The sequence below is a fragment of the Delphinapterus leucas genome, chromosome 5 (assembly GCF_059928025.1).
Source record: "Delphinapterus leucas isolate spDelLeu-1000000601 "Yukka" chromosome 5, BTC_Dleu_Yukka2, whole genome shotgun sequence".
NCBI classification, from domain to species: domain Eukaryota; kingdom Metazoa; phylum Chordata; class Mammalia; order Artiodactyla; family Monodontidae; genus Delphinapterus; species Delphinapterus leucas.
In genome coordinates this window covers 98,658,703-98,675,726 of record NC_143133.1, presented here as the reverse complement: position 1 = coordinate 98,675,726, position 17,024 = coordinate 98,658,703, and the positions used below count along the sequence as shown (strand labels likewise).

The following is a 17,024-nucleotide window of genomic DNA, read 5'->3' as shown; positions in this document are numbered from 1 at the left end:
AAGAGTTTCACGTGGTGAATCAATACAATGTGTGAAATTTCAGATATCTATCATGCATCCGACTACCCATGGCTCGCAGGATACAGATTTCACACAGTGGTTGCTTGTACCAGCTACCCTAAGACGAGTGCATTTTTCAAGTGACTTCTCTTATCTTGCTTGGCTGTCCCTTTAACAGGGCTCCCCATGCACTTGACTTCCATTTGATCATCCACCTAAGGAGAGGTCTCTGCACCTAGACTTTCTCTGCTATAGACAGTAAGCCCTACTCTCCGTGGAAGAGAAACAGGTCTAACCCGGTAACCCAAAGCCTCTTCCTACGAATTGTTTTCACAAACGGTTTCACTTGCCATTTCATACCACCCTTGGCAGTGCTCAGCTGAAGATCACCAGACCTCTAATTGCACTGGGTATTCCATCCTTCCTAATACTACTCTTCACTGAAACGTCCGTGCCTGGCCTTGGTACACATGGGTGTGAAGAAAGGCCTTGTACATAGGAGAGGAATCTGTTTCTGCTAGGAGGGGTGAAAACTTGTGTCTTAACCATTCTTGGTCAAACGCCTTATGGAGAAGCATTTCAACTGTGGCCCATATAAGTCTCGAAAAGACCAGTCCTTCCCCAATGCTTTCATCTCTTGGTCACTGGCCTAAGGTCAGTCTCCCAGTCTTTGGTATGTTCTCCCGTTCCTCCTAGTAGCTTGCAAAAATCCGTATGTTTTACCCAGTAGGATGCAAGCCTTGCAACAGTCTTAAAGGCATTCATTTCTAGTCACCCTAGGAAATTAACCTAAGTCTGTCTCTTCATTTAGCTGGAGATGCAAGAATATTGCCGAGCTCAGGAACAATTCACGAAGTCCTACTTCCTTTGGGAATGATTTGTTTTGTTTTGTTTATTTACAGAAAAAGTACATCATGCCTGAAATTCCTTTCCTCTCGCTTTCAGAAGACACATAGGGTTACTGCACAGAACACAGGCCTGTTTAGGCAGTGGAAGTGCTTTCTCTCCAAGTCACCTTTGCACCTCTTAGCTGAATGCAGTTGTAAACTAACATGGGGAAAAAAATCGCACTGTAGGTACTTGTTTGAATTACAGCTTCTGAGTTCGAATTATAAGGAATCATGCTTCTCTTGCTGTATTCATGTATGTCTGCTTAACAGCCCCAAAATACATACTGCTATATTTGACTAAAGATGGCCAGTGTAGTTCGTCATGTTTGTCTTTCTTCAAGATTCTGATATTCACCTTCTATAAGCTTCTTGCTGTTCTTCTCCCACAAATCGGCCCTGGTATTGATTGGTAAGTGCACTTGAATCTGGACTCTTTCTCCTATCCTCTGCCAACATAGGCATTCAATGTTTAATGCAAATATAATCTTTATCAATTGACACCCAGAGGGATTTGCTTTTGTAGCATACTTCTCAAGATGTTAGACACGTGCTGTATGTTTTCAACCAGCGCTGCCTGTGAGTACAAGATCAATTTTCTCTAACTGCAAGTCAGAAGACTTAACAATTTGCCTGTTCTTGTGAAGGCAGGGAAATTTTGAAGAAGAGTCACTTTTCATTTGCTTCTTGATCTGGAAGTGGAGCTTCTCACTCCCCTCCTTGCCCCTCAGATAGAACAGTGTTAGCCTCCATATTCATAGACCATTTCCTGTGCTTAAAATCCCTCCTTATCTCCTAAATTCATTAATCAACTTGAATTCACTTTCTCTGTGAAAACTCTTTAGAACCTCCAGGAAGAATTTTTCTCTCTTCAGAGCTTCTTACTTTGTATTCCTATAGAGAAATTCTCACAGTGTACAGTCATTATGTGTTTACCCAGCCTTCTAGCTCTCTCTAGTCTACAGGATCCCCAGGCAGGGACGTAGTCTGCTTTACCCTTGGAACTCACCAAATCTGACCCAAAATGTTATGGGTATACTTACTTATTGAATGAATGAATGAAGGCAAAGTTTGGAAATGAAAAGAGTAGTAAACTCAAAAAAGTTTGCTAGGCAAATACTTCTGTGGTCAAATACATATTAGAAAAGTGAAATATAGAGAAAATGTTACATAAGCTACTGAAATTTTGTGTGTTGGAGTGTTTTCATTTTCTTGAGTATCCATGAGCTTTTATAGGAATGTTTCAAAAATTATTTTTCAGCTTTAAATGCTATTTGTTTATTCTTGATTTCATTCATTCATTCAACATTTATTGCAAACTATACATCAGAAAACATCATGCTATTAATTCAGGTTTATATAATATTAACATTATTATACTGAAGCTACCTGAAAATATTAATAAAGTACATAATATTCTGCTGCTTAACATAATAGTGGAAAGACATTGTGCCTTAGGGCTTGTGAGAAATTAACTAGTTCAGGTTAACTGTCTTATCTACTATAGCTACGTATGGCATAGCTTTTATATCCTGTATTAATTATTTTGAATTAAGTTAAAAATAAAATCTAGTGGGTTCTGTAAAAAAAGATAGACTCTTTCCTTAAAGGCTCTTTTTATTAATATCTTTTTGAATTTTATTTTCTTAAGCCATATCTAAGTGAAAACTATTTAACCAAATGGATGAAAAAAATGAACAGAGCATTTTGAATGAATGTAACTATTTCAACATAAGCAAACTAGTACTTCACATATAAGGAAAATGTGGACATTGTCCTTTCCTTGTGGACACAGGTACTATGATGGAATCATATTTGTTGATTAATAACTTATATGGGTCAGAAAGTTAACAACAGTAAGTGGTGAATGAAAAATCTTTGATGCAGACATGCAAAAATGTTTGAAAACATCAAAGTTAAGCAAATGTTGATCAAACTGAGTTTTTCAAACAAGGACAAGTTGCTCATAAACTGAACGTAGTATTTAAAAAATTGCACTGCACATATTGTTAAAAGCATAGGCTGTTTTTTTACACTAAATTTCGTATTTCTTGTTATGCACATTTGGTTTTTCAACACATTGATTTATTAAACATATTTCAATGTGATTTGTTTATAAATAATTGTTGAACAAGTGAAAATAAATTTCAGAGTCAGGGGAAAAATACCGGCAACAAGTTTAATTACTTGTCAGTGAATAATAACTGCATTCAGACAATTTAGGATTGAGCTTCTTTTAAATTAAAAAAAAGTAGAAATCCTTGTTATTTTAAAGTCTTTAAAGAAAAGTATTTGTTTAAGGATTACCTATGCTAATTAAGTGGTGTTGATTTTGGTTACCTTATCAGCACACAGTCCTCTGCCTATTAGATAATTTTGTGGACTGGTTTGATTTTAGCCAGATTATCCACTGAGTACATATACAAAGCGGGGAACTTTACATTAAAGAAACACTCGGAATGGGTTTTCAGCTGTGTCGACAAGGGATGACTTCTATCCAGGCCCTTTGTGGCTGAGTTGCACAAAGAGAGTATCTAACATTGACAGAATGCAATCCCAGGCACTCTTCCAAGTATTCCATCTGCATGATTTCATTCAGTACTGACAGCAACGCTATTAAGGTGGCTATTAATATTATTATCTTTATTTATTTATTTTACAGAAGAGGAAACTGGGGTGTACAGATGTTAACTTGCACGATGTTACACGGACAGAGGGAGGTGCACCAGGATTCAAACGCGCAGTTTGACTCCTGAGCCTGCAAACGTCTCTGTCTTGCTATTCTGTCCCATCTGTCAGTGCACTAGTCCGTTAGTACACTACTATGATTCACAGAACTTCATGTCTGTAACAACTGTGGCAAAACGAACGATGGATGTGCTTTGTGCGGCTGAAGATCCTAACGCCACTGACAAGCGCCAGCTCTCAGCTCGCAGGTGGGAACTGGACAGGTTCTGTCTCCTAGGTAATGACTGAAGCACAGGCGGCCTATAAAGCACGCTTCTCCCCAGACCCACAGGGCTGATGTCATTTCCTTCGTCTGGGCGGTCGCACCAGTGACACGGCGGGCTGTAGGGCGGTGTTAGGTACCCGAGAGACCTGCGGCGCGGTATGTCACTTCCTCCCGGAGACGCTGTTTCCTAGCAACCGCTTCCCACCTGCGTTCTTAGTACCGCCTCCTCGCTCGCTGCAGAGTTGGTCTCAGAGAGCAGCCAGGCGCAGGCCCAGGAGAGGGGCCAACAGCTGGTTCCTCCGGTTGCGGGGAGACATCCGCAGGAATGCAGAGTGAGTACAGACCGCGGGACTTGGGGGTTGTGGAGAATCGGGGCGGAGGCGGCGCTCGGCTGTGCACCGACCTTGCTAGCGGCGGGTGCTTGGTCGGCGACACGGGGCAGAGCGGGCAGGGACGGGGCAGTCCCCCGCCCCGCGCTGCTGAGGGCGGCGGGGAGGGTGAGCAGCCTCCGCCTGGAACACTGGAAACGTCCACAGAACCATTTAACAGAGATTTTAATGCAGTCCATCGCAGAAGCTTCCTTTTTTTTTCCTCGGTACGCGGGCCTCTCACTGTTGTGGCCTCTCCCGTTTTGGAGCACAGGCTCCGGACGCGCAGGCTCAGCGGCCATGGCTCACGGGCCCAGCTGCTCCGCGGCATGTGGGATCTTTCCGGACCGGGGCACGAAGCCGTGTCCCCTGCATCGGCAGGCGGACTCAACCACTGCGCCACCAGGGAAGCCCTTCTTTTTGTTTTATCTAATAGTGTTTCAACACTTGTGAGAGGGAAGAGTGGCTGGAAAAATATCACTATTTATGATCTTTTTCTTTCCCAGCACTGTATGTAAACTTTTTTTAAAAATGGTGATGTTCTTAGTTATGTACACTAATTCCCCTACCTATGAACCTTCAAGTTGCGAACTTTAAAAGATACGAACCTGCGATCTCACGTCCAATCACGTACGTTAGTTCACGTGTATGGTGTACACTGTCACGTGTGTGCGTCCTCTACAAGTGGTTGTACTTTTGTGTACTTTACTGTACAGTACTGTATAGGGCACAGTAGTTCAGTATCTTTATTTCAAGCCCAGGATGCCCGGAAGCAAGAGGGTAGATAGAATTGAACGCAGCCAGGAAGCAGAATATGTGCCATCAACGTCAGATGAGTGAAATTGCAGCTTGCCCTCCGTCTCCTATTGCTAACAATCCTTCAACTCTGCCATCTCCCACCTCCTCTCCCTCCTCCAGTCAGTAACTCTTCTTGCCTGTTCACCTGATGCCGGCGCCTATATGCTAGTTTTTGTACTGTACTACCGTTGGGTACTTAGGCTAAATTTGTTGGACTTACGAACAAATTGGACTTACAAACACAATCTCGGAATGGAACTCATAAGGGGACTTCTGTACATTGGTATGTAGGGGACTTCTGTAGGGGACCCCAACCCCAGGCCGCAGACCCCTGTTAGGAACCAGAAACCGGACCGCACAGCAGTGGGTGAACGGCGGGCAAGTGAGCGAAGCTTCATCTGCCGCCCCCCATCGCTCCCCATCGCTTGCATTACCACCCGAACAATTCCCCCCACCCACCATCTGTGGAAAAATTGTCTTCCACGAAACTGGTCTCTGGTGCCAAAAAGGTTGGGGAACGTTGCTGTACTTTATGCTGACAATCGTCTTTTTGGTAGCCTTTTAAATAAGTATGGCTGTTTTGTAGGCTATATTATACTTCTTGAATGGAAGAGAGGTGAAAAAGTTTCTGTTTTAATTGGCAACAACCTATTGCACTCATTATTTAAATGAGTGCAATAATTGTAAAACTTATTTAGGATAATAACGTAATTGTAGAAATATTTTTGGATAACTTCCGTTTGAATTTTATTTTTCTGAAAACAAGTTTGATAGTAGAATTTGCTTTTTCTTTACAAAAACTCTGTTTATTACTCTGCTACTTAAAAGTGAAGATATAGCTCAATGTTCATATGATGCTTTTCTGGTTTTGGTTTGGCTTTGGGGGCAGGGAGGGAGTACTAAGTGTAGTAATGGAAATTCTCAAGCATGCAAAAAAGTCTGATTTGTTTTTTATATATTTCAGCCACCATCAGAGGTTGAATTATCCCTATCATTTGTTAGCCATTTTATAAAATTAGAGAATTAAAATAAACACTATGTCTGATGAAGTTTTTAGCACAACTTTGGCATATACAAAGAGTCCAAAAGTCACCAAAAGAACTACTTTCCAGGTAAAGTATTTTTATTTTGAATAATTTTAAAAGGTACACACTGTATTGGGAATATTGGACTTGAAAGTGCTTCTATTCAATACAACAGTCCTATGTAAAGCTGGAGTAAATCTATGTTTCTTTTGAAATTTTTCAGATGATTGTATTTGGGCTCCAGTATTACCAACTCTTCTGTGTGGCTTTAAGACTACCAAACTAAACTCAATACTACGTTCTTAGTATATTAAAAGTTAAATTAGCTTTTAAAAGTTGAATAGCAGCTTCTAATTGCCATTTTCATATAAAAAATGTTTTTTCCCCCCCGGTGTAACATTATAACATTTAGGCTTTCTCTGTCCAGTCACTACAATTTTGAACTCAGCCTCTAAATTTGCAGTATTGATTACATCTGTTAACAGCAATATGCTGAAATAAAAGATCATAGAGAATACCAGTTTCTTCCATAATGCCAATTTATAATGAACCCTAAGTTGAGTCCTTCAATTCATTTGCTTGGTGTTGTCTGTCTTCTTTAATTTAACCCAAAGCTCCATGAGGAAAGGAATTGTCTGTGTTGTTCTGCATTGAGTCTTAAGGGTTGGGTGCATGGCATAAGGTAGGCTTTCAGTGAATATCTGTTAAATGAATGAAACCTAAGTTTTAAGGCAGTTATTAATCAAGCATTATTTGTTTAAAGAATTAATTCAATATATGAGACCTCCACATTTGGGTAGAAATTGATTTCAATTATCTCATTTCAGGATGAACTAATAAAAGCAATTACAGCTCGCTCAGCCAGACAAAGAAGTTCTGAATACTCAGATGACTTTGGCAGTGATGAGATTGGTATGTGAGAACATGGGAAAGTAAACCACTTCTCTTATTTTTGCTTCTTTAGTTAGGTTTAGCCCAACCCTGCAAAAAAATCACTATGTTAAAATAATACCTATGAATTCACAGGTTTTAGATATACAACATTTTAATGAATAAAAAGCCACTCTTAATTTTAAAGAAGTTGTATGATTGTCCTTGGTTTTTTTCTGAACGTGTGTATGAAAATAAAATTTAACTGACAGCAGATTTGCTTGTTTGTGGTAAACCATATTGGAGATAACGAGTTCATCTTTAAGGTCAACCCTATGAGGTAATAACTAGGGCCCGTAGAACTAAACTTTGTGCACGTTAGGATCACTTTTATAATGCTTTTTATAAATCAAGGGTTTTTTGGCTATGAAAGGGAATCAGTTTAAAAAACCCAGTATATCAGTACTGTATGGTTAATTTGGTTTCTTTTGATTATGTAAAATATTAATATTTTACATTTCAGGATAAACATACAAAATTCTAAACTTGAAATTCAGTGTTTTATACTTTCAGTGAATAACTCTCAATGTTCTCTGTAAAAGTAATCAGAACAATAGTTAAATCATTGCTTTATAGTTCGGTTAAGCATTCTTTATTATTCTCATAGTAAAATCTAATACTGTGATATGGATGGAATTGCATTTCCAAAATTTTTATGAAAAAGCATTATTAGCAAATTTTTCCATTTACAAATATTGTTGATTTTATGAAGTTTTTGAAAAACAAAAGAAAAGCTTTACAGTCCAAAATCTAATTTAAATGTCCCTGGCTGATTATTACTTTCAAGAAATTTTGAAGGAGTTTTCTCAGAGCAAGCACAGTGCTTGGCTTGACAAACTATTCATACTCGATAAGTATGTTTTGAATAAATTAATGAAACTGAAATTTTTATTTTACTAATGCCAATAAAACCTGCCAAAGTTCGCTGTTTTTTAGGGCTGCAAATCTATTCACAGTTGTAAATTCATTTCCAGTCTTTAAGGTAATCTTTTTGATTGATGTAATCTTTAAAACTTTAAAATACACTATTGAAAATATTTTTTCTCTTCTGTTTTTCAGTTTCCTTAGGTGATTTTTCTGACACCTCAGTAGATGAAAATTCAGTTAAGAAAAATATTAATGATTTTCATACATCAGATGATGAAGAATTCTCCAAAACTGTCTTTTTTGAAAACCAAGAAATCAATCAATGATGTAAGGAGAGATGAGCCAGTAGTCTCTATCAAAAATGATGAGATGGCACCTGATGGTGGTAAAGGCATGATTGTAAATCCCTTATCTGAATCTCAAAATAAACAACAGGAAGTTGAAATAGAGAAAATTAAAATGTAAACAGAACCTAGAATTCTTCCAATCAAAAGCGCATCTTCAGGTAATTTGTTAGGTTACTGTAATTGCATTTCTTGAAAATTTATTTTAAGATAATCACAAAATACTTTATATGGTAGCTAATAGATTCTTTAAATTATTTATTTATTTATTATTTATATTTGGCTGCGTTGGGTCTTCATTGCCGCTCACAGGCTTTCTCTAGTTGTGGAGAGCAGGGGCTACTCTTCGTTGCAGTGCACAGGCTTCTCATTGCAGTGGCTTCTCTTGTTTTGGAGCATGGGCCCTAGGCGTGCGGGCTTCAGTAGTTGTGCTGCATGGGTTCAGTAGCTGTGGCTCACGGGCTTTAGAGCACAGACTCAGTAGTTGTGGTGCATGGGCTTAGTTGCTCCGTGGCATGTGGGATCTTCCCAGACCAGGGATCGAACCCGTGTCCCCCACATTGGCAGGCGGATTCTTAACCACTGCATATGGTGGCTAGTAGATATTTAAGAAAAAAAAATCAGACTTAACCTTTCAGTTTTACAGATATAAATAAAAATAATAGAACCATAGAGAAAAACCATAATTCTGATGTCCAGTTGTACGTTCAGTTTTATATCTCTGCTAGTGCCTGATAGCTGGCCAAAGTACCTTCAGTCATCCACAGCTGTGGCTCCAAAGCTCCTGGGTCCAACCTTGCTTAGGCCTGTGAGCTCCAATTTTGTTTTTAGCAGTGGAACTACAATGGAATCCTTTCTAATCCATTTCACACTCCAGACATCAGGGTTATAGCAGCATTGAGGCTAGTCCTTAAAACAATAATCATTTCCATACAGCCATTTGCCAGAATATTTGTTTGGCATTTGTATATTTGAAGGGGGTGGTGGGGGTAGGTGTTGTTGCTGTCATTGTTTAAGCATCCAGATTTTCCTTAAGAAAAGAGAATCTCCATTTGGTTTCTCTGTTCCTCAGGAAAATCCACTAAAACTCAATTTTCTGTGGGGATGTTCCTGGTGTGATTACAGTAGTTTCTTCACAGTTCTACTGAGCTCTGTGCATAGTGCAGCAGAGATGGAGTGAAGCAGGCACCAACTGCTGTGACATCCCCTGGGCTGTCACGCAGAAACAAGGGCATAGAAGTTTAAGGATTTGGAGTCTTCCAGTCTTTTTATGTTCTATAGAAAAAATAGTAGTTGATGCTAACCTTCACAAAAACCTCTTTCCTTCATATCATCATTAAATATGGTACTGGTAAGTATTTCATACTTTACATAATAGCACTGGTAACCTTAGGCAAAGCTATATTTCAGACACTCCTTTTTCCACCCCCACAATTCCATCCACTTTCAAATGAGGAGAAGATACAAGCAAGCAGGGATACTAGGGGAAAAGCTACTGCAAGTTAATTATGTGTGACCTCAGCCGTAGGGTAAGCCTCACTGTCTTTATGAGGAGGGGGAGGAAACCTGCTCTCCTTTCCTACAGAATTGTTTTAAGAATCTACTGAAGTATGTCTCAAACTATAAACTTCTACAAAAGTGTAAGCACAAGGCCTAATGAAACACAATTAACTTGTTAAAATGTACCTTCCCAGTGTACTGAGTAAAATCAAAAATGGAGAGAAGGGAAATGTAATCAAAGAGTGAATAATCCATTACATCACCATGTCCCAAAGTATGTTCCACAGTTTGTTCATTGGTATTGAGGGGAAAACAGAGTTATAGGAATTTTAAACCGATTTCTTTATGAACTTCCTGGAACTGTTAATAAAGACATATGCACGGTGAATCTTCAGGAAAGAATATGCAGTGTTTCCTAGTCTTAGTTGAGTTTAAAAACCTAGTTTTATGGATTACGTTTATCCTATTTGTCCTGATTCTAAAAAGCTTTTCATTAGGTTAATAAGAAAATGTGAGCATATTATAGAAGCTAAAAATTAGTCTGATATAGATAGAAGTATATAATTAGAACTTTATGGTAGATAATCAGCAATAATCCACCCATTTAATATCTTTTTTAAAACCTGTGACAAATTAAAATAACTAGAGAAATACTGTATTTTGACCACAAGATAGCTCAGGATTCTAAATGTGGAATACTGTAGTTTTAAACAATCATTAACCATTTGCAATTCAGTATATGTAGGATAAAAAAATTACCAAAACAAGTAATCATTTACATTTGATTGTAAAATAAAACATTTTGATAATGTATAGATGTATTTTTTTTTCTTTTCTGAAAACTTGATGCTTCTGGAAGTGGAATTTTGGTATAAAATATATTAAAATCATTATTCCTAGGTTATTCAAGTTGAAGAAAAAACTTGAGGCTGCTGGTTAGTGCCTGGCATGTAGAATTCCTTAAGTATTTGAATGTTTAAATGAATAATTCATTCATTAAAGAAGGAAAGTGGTTAATGAGCTTAGCTTTATCCTTCTCTAAATTTTTAGACTTTTTTTTCTTATAGAGTTTAGAACTTAATATTTTTAATGTGGTGAGATATTGCTGAGTATCACTTAATGCTTTATAAAAATATTAGAACCTGAAAGTTTCCTTTGTTCTTGCTTGTCTGCTGTAACTAGTACAATAATCAAACTCTTTCACTTTTATCAGGTAGTGGTCACATTGGTAGTGATTGTAGAAAGTAATTTTTACAGGTTATGCTGTTTTTATTTTAACTTTAAAGCAGGAGAACCTTGACTACATTAGCATTGGAGTCTGGGTGATCCTGCTTTAATCCCACAAACTAGAGTTTATGACTATGGGCACATGACCTCTTTGTTCCTCATTTTATTTACCTGTAAAATGGAGACAATATTTGAACCACCACTAGGGGTTTGAGGCAATTAAATTGAGTTCATGTATTTGAAGTGCTTAGAGCAATCTTGGCATAAATTAAGTACTCTATAAATGCTTTTACTGTTCATTTTATTATTCATCATTTGTTCATAAGCAGATCATTTTACTTATCCCACATATTTATTGTGGGTACAGTATGTTTCACTGTTACAAGCACTGTGATAGTAGCTATCACTGTGGCATTACAAAGACCTAGTACCAATCCTCCAATACTGTCTTAGTCCGTTCGGGCTGCTATAACTGAATACCACAGACTGGGTATATTATCACCAACAGAAACCTATTTCTTACAGTTCTGGAGGCTGGAAGTCTGAAATCACAGGGCTCACATGGTTGGATAGGGCCCTATTCCGGGTTGCAGGCTTCTCATTGTATCTTTATGTGGTGCAAAGGGCAAAGGAACTTTGTAGAGCATTATTTTAAGGGCATTAATCCCATTCATGAAGATTTTACCCTCATGACTTAATCACCTTCCAAAGGCCTCACCTCCTAATACGTCACTTTTGGGGTTAAGATTTCAACATAAGAATTGGGTGGAGACACAAACATTCAGACCATAGCAAAGACTTTACAATTTGGTGGGAAGGTGTATAAAAGGTATAGTAAGAACACAGGAAAGTGGGCATCTAAATTTACCTGAGGGCATCAGGGAAGGCTTCCTAGAGGAGCTGGTGTCAATAGCTAAAACTGACAAATAATAATACCTGTAGTCAGGACTCTCAGATGCAAATGACCCAATTCAAACATCAGTGGAAAGAGTTTATCCCTGTGTTGAGCATGGATGTCAGAAGTCCTTGCTTTAGGTGTGATTAAGTGTAGAGAATCGGTATTGCTATATCATCAGGATTCTCTCTTTTTACTTTTGTCCTCCCTCCCTGACCCTCTCATTCTCTCCTCCTGCACTGTCACTGCCCCATTAATTCCATCCCTTGGTCCATTTTTCTGTCATTTGGTTTCTTTGTCTCAGACAGCCCTTCACTTGGCAGCAGAGAATGCCACTAGTGGTCTCTAAATCACATCCTTCCAGCTCCGTGGCCTTAAAGGCATATCCACCAACTCCAAGTAGAAAAATCCTGACCTCCTGACTGCCTGCTGTGGTCAGGGGAAATGAAGTTTCTGTGATAAGCTGCACAGGAAGGAGAGGGCTACATCACATGCCCATCATTCTCACTGAGGTATGGAGGAGATATTTATTAACCCACAGAATCACATGGATAGAAAGGAGGAGAGGATACCCAAAAAGAAAACAGGAGTGGTGGACAAACCAGAACAGGAAATGTCTACACAATCATTGATATTCATTGAGCACTTCCCATGTGTCAGGCACTGTGTTGTGTGCTTTGTATGTATTATCTTACTCAAGTCCCATGAGAACTTTAGCAAATCTTAGCTAATTCTACCTATAGGAAAACTGGGGTGTGTGACGGTTATCTGATTCGTGTAAGTTTACAATGCTAATAAGTGTCAGAACAAGATTCAAATATGAAATATCTGAAATAGGCAACCCCATACAGAGAGTGGGTAGAATGGTGGTTATGAGGGGCTGGAGGGAGAGAGAAATGGGAGTTGCTAGTCAACAGATGTAAAGTTTCAGTTATGCAAGATGAATAAGTTTTAGAGCTCTGCCTTTTGGCATTGTGCCTTTAGTTAATAATACTGTAATATGCACTTGAAAATTTGTTAAGAGGGTGGATCTCCTATTAAGTGTTATTACCAAAATAAAAAAAATGACTCAAAACCAGGCATTATACAATATTCTGCTTAAACTGAGGTTCTAAAAACAGGCAAGCATTTTTCAGGAGGAGAAACAGGAAGTGGACATCCTAGGCAGAGGGAGAGCTTGGGTAGCAAGCTCTGGTGGCAGGAGGCATGTGGCACAGCTGCAGAAGGACAGTGAGCCCAGCATTTCAGGACAGATTACTAAGTGGGTGTGTCAGTGATGAGGCAGCACAGGTAGCCAGAGACAAAACCATGAAACATATTGTTCAGAGGCAATGAGCTTTTTATTCTGTAAGACTGGCTGATGGGGAGCCATTGAAAAATTTTGTGGAGAGGAGTGATGTGATCTGATTTGTGTTTTATAAATATCACTGAGGCAGTAATCTAGGCAAGAGTGGATGAGGAACTGAGAGTGGGGATGTAGAAAGTGAGATAAATGAGAGAGAAATTTAGCAAGTAGAATGGATAGGGTATTGTGAATCTTTGGATTTTGAGGGAGGAATCTAAGATGACTCTTGGATTTGGGATTGGACATTTGACCAGAGTTTAGGACATACCTAAAATTGGTAATGAAACATTTATAGTGGTTCCAATTACCTATGGTTGTAGAATCTTTTAGCAGGATTTATAACTCGACTTATAGATAAAAAGGATAAAGGTATTAATTAGTTCAGTTTTGAAGTTTCATCAGAAGAATACATTGGTAGAACAATGGAGAGATGGATATGTATAACAGGTAAAATTTAGGGAAAAGTTCATGGAAAATGTTTCTTATCATGTTTTGAGGGCTGGAAGTATACCAGCATTAGATTGTTGTTTTAAACTTAGAAGTGATGAAATAGTAACTGAGAAATTTTAATAACTGCTGGAGAGGTTTTATGGACTCAGAGAACAGCAGCTCACAAGTTATCCAGTTGTCTATTCCTCCTTCCAGGGACATTTGGCTCTTCTACTCCCTGTACTGACATCATCTTTATGCTTATAACAGCACTTACCTTTGTCTTATAATTTTATTTGTTTAGAATCGTCTCCTTTCCCAACCTCTAAAATCCTTGGACAGGGCCATTGCCAGTGTCTTGATTCTGAGGTCCATTAATGTGAGTGATGTGTATGGGGCCTGGCAGCAGATACTCAATAAAGGTTTTGATGGATGAACTGCCTCATTTTATAAAGGCTGAAACTGAAGCAGTTTGGTTTTGTTTGTTAAAAAAAAATTTTTTTTTAATACTATGAGAGTTGATGAGTTTACTCACAAAAGTGAAGTATACTAGTTACTTCCAGGATGGCAGCCATTAAAAAAAAATTATTTGATTATGAACTATCGCCTACTTGTACTTTCTGGAGTTCTGTGTAGAGAAGGGTGTGGGCTTCTTCTAGACTCTCCAGGATAGAAAGCCAAGGTGCTTGGGCACAGGAGGGAAGTGTGGTGGCACCTGCGGTGTAGGAGAAGCCATGGTCATTTAAAAAATGTATTTTTTAGTGTATTAAATTGTATTTAATGCATTAAAACATTGTATTTTTCTGCAGAAAATAACAGCAGCCTTGAAGCAGACAACCACTTTAAGCCTTCACCTCGGCCACGGAGCATGTTGAAAAAGCACAGCCACAGGGAGGAGAAAGACAGGCTAGGAGAAGACAAAGACAGTGCCCTCCATGAAGAATTAGAGGCATATTCTGCACCTTCATTACTCCTAAGGCTGAATGGCAGACAACCAGAAGCTGAGAAAAATGCATTCTCTGAAAACCTTGACCCTGAGGTTAGCGCTACTGCTAAACTGTGTTTCTAATTCAGGTTTTTGCATCTGATTATGAGAGAAAGAATATTTGTGTGTGAGCATGCATGTGTGTGTGTGTTACATGATTTCTTCAGCAATTGATAAGGAAATAATTTTAAGTTTTTAAAAATATATTTTATTGGATCTAAAACTCAATTGTAAGATATAGCAAAAATACAGCACTATTTTATGTACTGCTAAGAAAGAAGAAAACTGCTAAACTGTAACATACGATGCATCCAATTTCAGAGAAAGTAAAATGTGAAAAAAACTTGCCTTTTTGAATCTATGCAACACTTTAATTGCAAGAGTTTTTATTTACATATCTTTGAATTGTGTAATTTATGGCCAGTGTCATTTTATTCATTTGGTTTTAATCACTCAACAAATGTATACTGAATGTTCATGGCACAGTCCTATATTTTTTGGGATATACCAGAAGGGATGTAGATGTGATCCTTCAGGACTTCATCAGGAGTTTACTGTGTATTGTTATTAGGGAAGAACACTTGGCCGCCTGTCTTTACATTTCACTACGGTTAGAGAAGTTCCACCTCACATTTCAGAAGGGATAAGTATGGGAAGAACATTCCTACTCCACAATCTGCTTGAGCAGATCAGAGAAAAGGAACTAAACAGTACTGGCTAAGCTTCTTTCTTCTCCTGACTCCTCTGTGTTACTGATGTGAGAAAAGATCTGCTCCCTGGGAGGTGGTACAAAGGCAGACAGAGGAAGTCCTTTGTATCACAACTAAACAGAAGAATCTCTCCAATTCAGGTCAGAAGTATGAGCACAGTAGGCTCTGATTCCACTCTTATCCTGTAGGTTAGCTTTACCAGAAAAGCTGGCAATTTGATATAAGTCTGCCTGACTTCAATGTGCTATGTCCTAATTTGTTCTGAAAATCAGGTGAAGAGAGGGTGTTATCAAAACCAAACAATTATTTTATGTTTAATAAAACCATCTGGTCAAGTGGATATTGTGTTAGTTCACTGTAGCTGCTGTAACAAATTGCCACAAACTAGATGACTTAAAACAACAGAAGTTCTCTCAGTTCTGGAGGTCAGAAATCCAATATCAGGGTGTGAACAGGGCTATGTTCCCTCTGAAGGCCCTAGGGAAGAATCCTTCTTTGCTTCTTCCAGTTTCTGGTGGTTGTCAGAAATCTTTGGTTGTCCTTGGCTTGTAGCTGCATCACTCCAGTCCTTGCCTCCGTCAACCCATGGTCTTCTTCCCTGGGTCTCTGTGTCTTCCCTCACTTTTCTCTAAAACAAGACACCAGTCATTTGATTTAGGGTCTGCCCTACTCCAGTAGATTCTCATCTTAACTAATTCCATCTGCAAACACCTTATTTTCAAATAAGATCACGTTCGGAGATTTGGGGTAGACATGAATTTTGAGGGAACACTATTCAAGCTGGTAGTGATACCTAACTTTAATTGCTCTTTGTGATGTATTCTATATCCCTTGATTAAAGAAAAAAGTATTCCTAAACTTTTTAAAGTAACATTATATTACGACAGAAAATTTAATTGAAAAATATCTACCCATAATCCCATCACCTAATGACAACTATATTCATTATTCTTACTCCACTTTTGGGCTGTTTTTCTATACTTGTTTTTATAATATTTGTCATCTTAACATTCACAATGTGTTGTATCATGCTTTTTGGTTTAATCTCTTAACATTAGGTCATGACGTGTTTCCATGTTGCTGGGTGATCTTGAGACTATGTTCACCTTAATGACTATAACATAGCCCATATTGTAGAGCTATTATCTTTGTTGGGTATATTAGATACTTCTGTTTTTAATAGTCTAAATTTTCCTTATTCCTCATTATAAAATTTTCCTGACCATGCTCTGAATCTTCTTTAAGCCCACATTTTCAGGGATTTCCCATTTATTTTTTGTCCAACCCTTCTCTCTCCTATGTCTATAATCTTTGGCTCCGGAGGAGTCTATTTTCATCCACATTCAACTATGCTGAAGCCTCTTTAACTTTGTATAAGCTTTCACATGACACTGCACTTCTCTCCCTATTGCCTTACCTTCCTGCAAATGTCACAGCTGGGTATCGAAAGGATGACATTTTCTTTCTCGCTACAACCTCACTTCCCACCTTTCATTTGTGTGTGTGTGTGTGTGTGTGTATGATGATATATATCTATGTTTATATGTTAAATTAACTCATTATTCCTGGGATAAAATCTAGTCCATCATAGTAGACTATTTTTGTGTGGGATTTGATTTTTTAATATTTTGTTAAGACTTCTACATCAATATTTATGGAAGTTGACTATAATTTTTTCCTTATAATGTTGTTATCAGGTGTGAGTATCATATGAATTGGGGAATGTCTCTTCCTCCTTTATTTTCTAAAAGTTTGTTTGTT

At 38.2% G+C, this 17,024-nt stretch overlaps 1 protein-coding gene across 1 annotated transcript in view; it reads left to right on the top strand.

The window, feature by feature from the left end:
- The first annotated feature begins 4,204 nt into the window (after positions 1-4,204).
- The window catches only part of LOC149749193 (microtubule-associated protein 9-like), a 49,141-nt gene continuing 36,321 nt past the window's right edge, over positions 4,205-17,024 (top strand). The window contains 5 exon segments of the mRNA XM_089912198.1: positions 4,205-6,118; positions 6,859-6,943; positions 8,021-8,102; positions 8,104-8,333; positions 14,378-14,607. Of these exon segments, the coding sequence (XP_089768324.1) occupies positions 6,044-6,118; positions 6,859-6,943; positions 8,021-8,102; positions 8,104-8,333; positions 14,378-14,607 (702 nt within the window). The 5' untranslated portion in view covers positions 4,205-6,043.